A 2,591-nucleotide genomic window follows, 5' to 3' on the forward strand; every position below is an offset into this window, starting at 1 on the left:
TTATGAATTACATATCATTTTTATTTACTGAGGTCAAATCCAGAAGTTTAGCACATATCAGTGATACGCCTCATGCTCATGAACCTCATGCCACTCATGCCCATGTCCCTGAAGCTCCTGTACTCTCCGGGCCTCAGGTACATCATCCTGCCTCTGTAGTGGGGCTGCTCGTACAGCAGCCAGTGGCCGTCCATCACGTTGCAGGACATGCAGTCGGACATACGGTAACGGTCCATGATGTTGTCACAGTCGTCCATCAGCTCGTTCATCTGACCACCGAAGTTCTCCCTCTCATAGATCCTCATCCTGAAGGGACCTCTGTGCTGTAATGCAATACAGGAAAAATGTAAGGATAGTGCTCTAAAACTAGAAGTGAAGCTGATTTAAATGTATGAAAATCAAAGGGAGGTATGGATGAGGTTTCTTACGAAGGGGATCATTCTGCAGGATCTGATGGAGTCAAACATCATTCCCATGCTCATCATGCGCTGCATGTCATGGTACTCTCCCCTCCTCATGAAGAACTGCATGCCCATGAAGTTGGGACGCTCGTAGACCATGAAGCAGCCGCTCTCCACCCTGCAGGACTGGCACCTGCTCAGGTAGGAGGACATGTCAGAGCAGTCGCTCATGCACTCATAGGAGCGACCCTGGAAGTTCCTCTCCTCGTAGAAGACGATCTGAAACAGAGAACAGAGGGAAGAACTGGATTTAGTAATCAGATAAGCAATAGTAACTGTAAAATGTAATTAATTATGCTGTGTAAAAACTGTTTTTTTAAAGATGTGAAAGCATCAGTAAATATCTCATTACCTTGCCCATGATGGTGGTTTAGGTTGTTCCCAGTGGATGGTTCAACTTGCTCTGCCAACTCCATGACTCCACGGCCTTTTTATACAAAACCCCAGGGGCCACGATGCGTTGTTATTCAAATGTGTAAAGCTGATGAATTAGCAGTATGACTTTTGCTGAACGGGGCCTATAAATGTGTAACAATGGCTCTCCATCCATACATTTCTGGCAGCAGTCATCTGCATTGTCTATTATAAGCATAAGCTTTGTGTGTGTTTTATTCTCGGTCAGAAGGTTCTCCACATATGGTCTGATCATCACCGATGGAAAGAACATGACATCTGGCCACAGCTCAGACAAACGCGTGAGAAACCCAGAACTTGTACAAATATTTAGTTACTATAAAGATTTAAACATACTGACTTTGTATGTTAGTATTTGCACAACATATTTCCCTCACTGATAATCAGTCCTGTTCTGTACAAAATAAAAGAATGTTATTTCATACGATCTAATGTGAACCAACTTTATTTCAAAAGCATCACAAGACATTTGACATTTGTTTACTGATGCTGATTTACTGTAGAAAATAATTTACAGAAAGGATTAAATAGAGATTATTCTGTAATATATAACATCTTATTCAAACTAATGCAATATCTTAAAAATGTCATCAAAACACGGCTGAATTAAAAAAAACAGTTTAGTTACACTATAGATTGTTTAAGAGTTGCATTAAATTCTGTTTGATTCATTTAAAAAATACTGGCGATACATCTATGGGAACAATATGAATGTATTTTTCTCTTGGTGATTTCTGTGCAGCTTATGCTGATTATGTACATTAGGAGTGATAATCTATAAACGTAGTGAGTAATATAAGGTTTAATGCAAGTTTACCATTTGTTGTTTAACTGCCTAGTTCTGAAGAAATAAGAAAAACTAAAAGTGCTTTAGCATCGACGAGGGTTCAGGATGTGATGAAACAGCTCTGTATTTTACTACAGTTTTAATGTCCTGTTATATAAAGAATATAATTAGGAATTTAAGGAAGTATCCAGGGTGTCTGTATGAGGAGAAGAAGTTATACAAGTCAAATGCTAAAAACTGAAGTGATTCCTCTATTAACTATATGTTAAATAGTATATGTGAATTTTATTTTATTTCAGTGTCAGTTATTGATGATTGAGCAGTGTGTCAAAATTCCAGGCTGAAAAGGCTGAAGGGTGATTAGAGGCTGAAAAATAACAAGGCTACTATTTATGGCTCCAGTTGGAACATAGTTAAGTGGGTTTCCAGTCATCTGTTTTATGTGCATTTTTATGTGCAAAAACATGGGTGTGGGTGCCAGTGCCAGAAATTTGAAAGACAAAGTTGAAATATTGCAGAGGTTTTTCATTTTGACAGAAGCTGAAAAGATAGTCTAATGATAGAAACAACAAAGTGCAGTAGAAACAGAGAATAAGTCATGACAGACATGAAACATGACTTGACACTGAAGTAAAATAGCAACAGACAAAAACATCAGGTGTGTATGAGGTAATGAGGGGACTAATGTTCCTCAAACAAATTCATGAAACTAACAAATGCAAAATTTCTCCCACCACTTTCATTTAGGGTTTGACTGGAGCTCTGTTAATGACGTCATCTAGTGATGACTGTTTGTGGGGAAGGGGCAAAAAGTAAAAAATAACAAAGGCACCAGCTGTGTGGCACCAGTGTGCAGAAAGTTATGATTCATTTATGGTGAAACCTGATCCCTTTTCTAGTATTCAGGGCAGCCTATATGGCACTGCATT

General features: G+C 38.8%; 1 protein-coding gene across 1 annotated transcript; it reads right to left on the reverse strand.

Annotated features, from left to right (window-relative positions):
• Nucleotides 1-900, reverse strand: LOC146322407 (gamma-crystallin M1). The gene is made up of 3 exons (XM_084724392.1): nt 814-900; nt 429-680; nt 1-323 (listed from the first exon to the last, which is right to left on the reverse strand). The coding sequence occupies exons 1-3, from the start codon at nt 820-822 to the stop codon at nt 48-50; spliced, it is 537 nt and encodes a 178-aa protein (XP_084580518.1). The 5' UTR covers nt 823-900; the 3' UTR covers nt 1-47.
• Between the last annotated feature and the right edge of the window lie 1,691 nt (nt 901-2,591).

The sequence above is a fragment of the Lutjanus erythropterus genome, chromosome 8 (genome assembly GCF_056507025.1).
Source record: "Lutjanus erythropterus isolate fLutEry1 chromosome 8, fLutEry1.hap2, whole genome shotgun sequence".
Lineage (NCBI taxonomy): Eukaryota > Metazoa > Chordata > Actinopteri > Lutjaniformes > Lutjanidae > Lutjanus > Lutjanus erythropterus.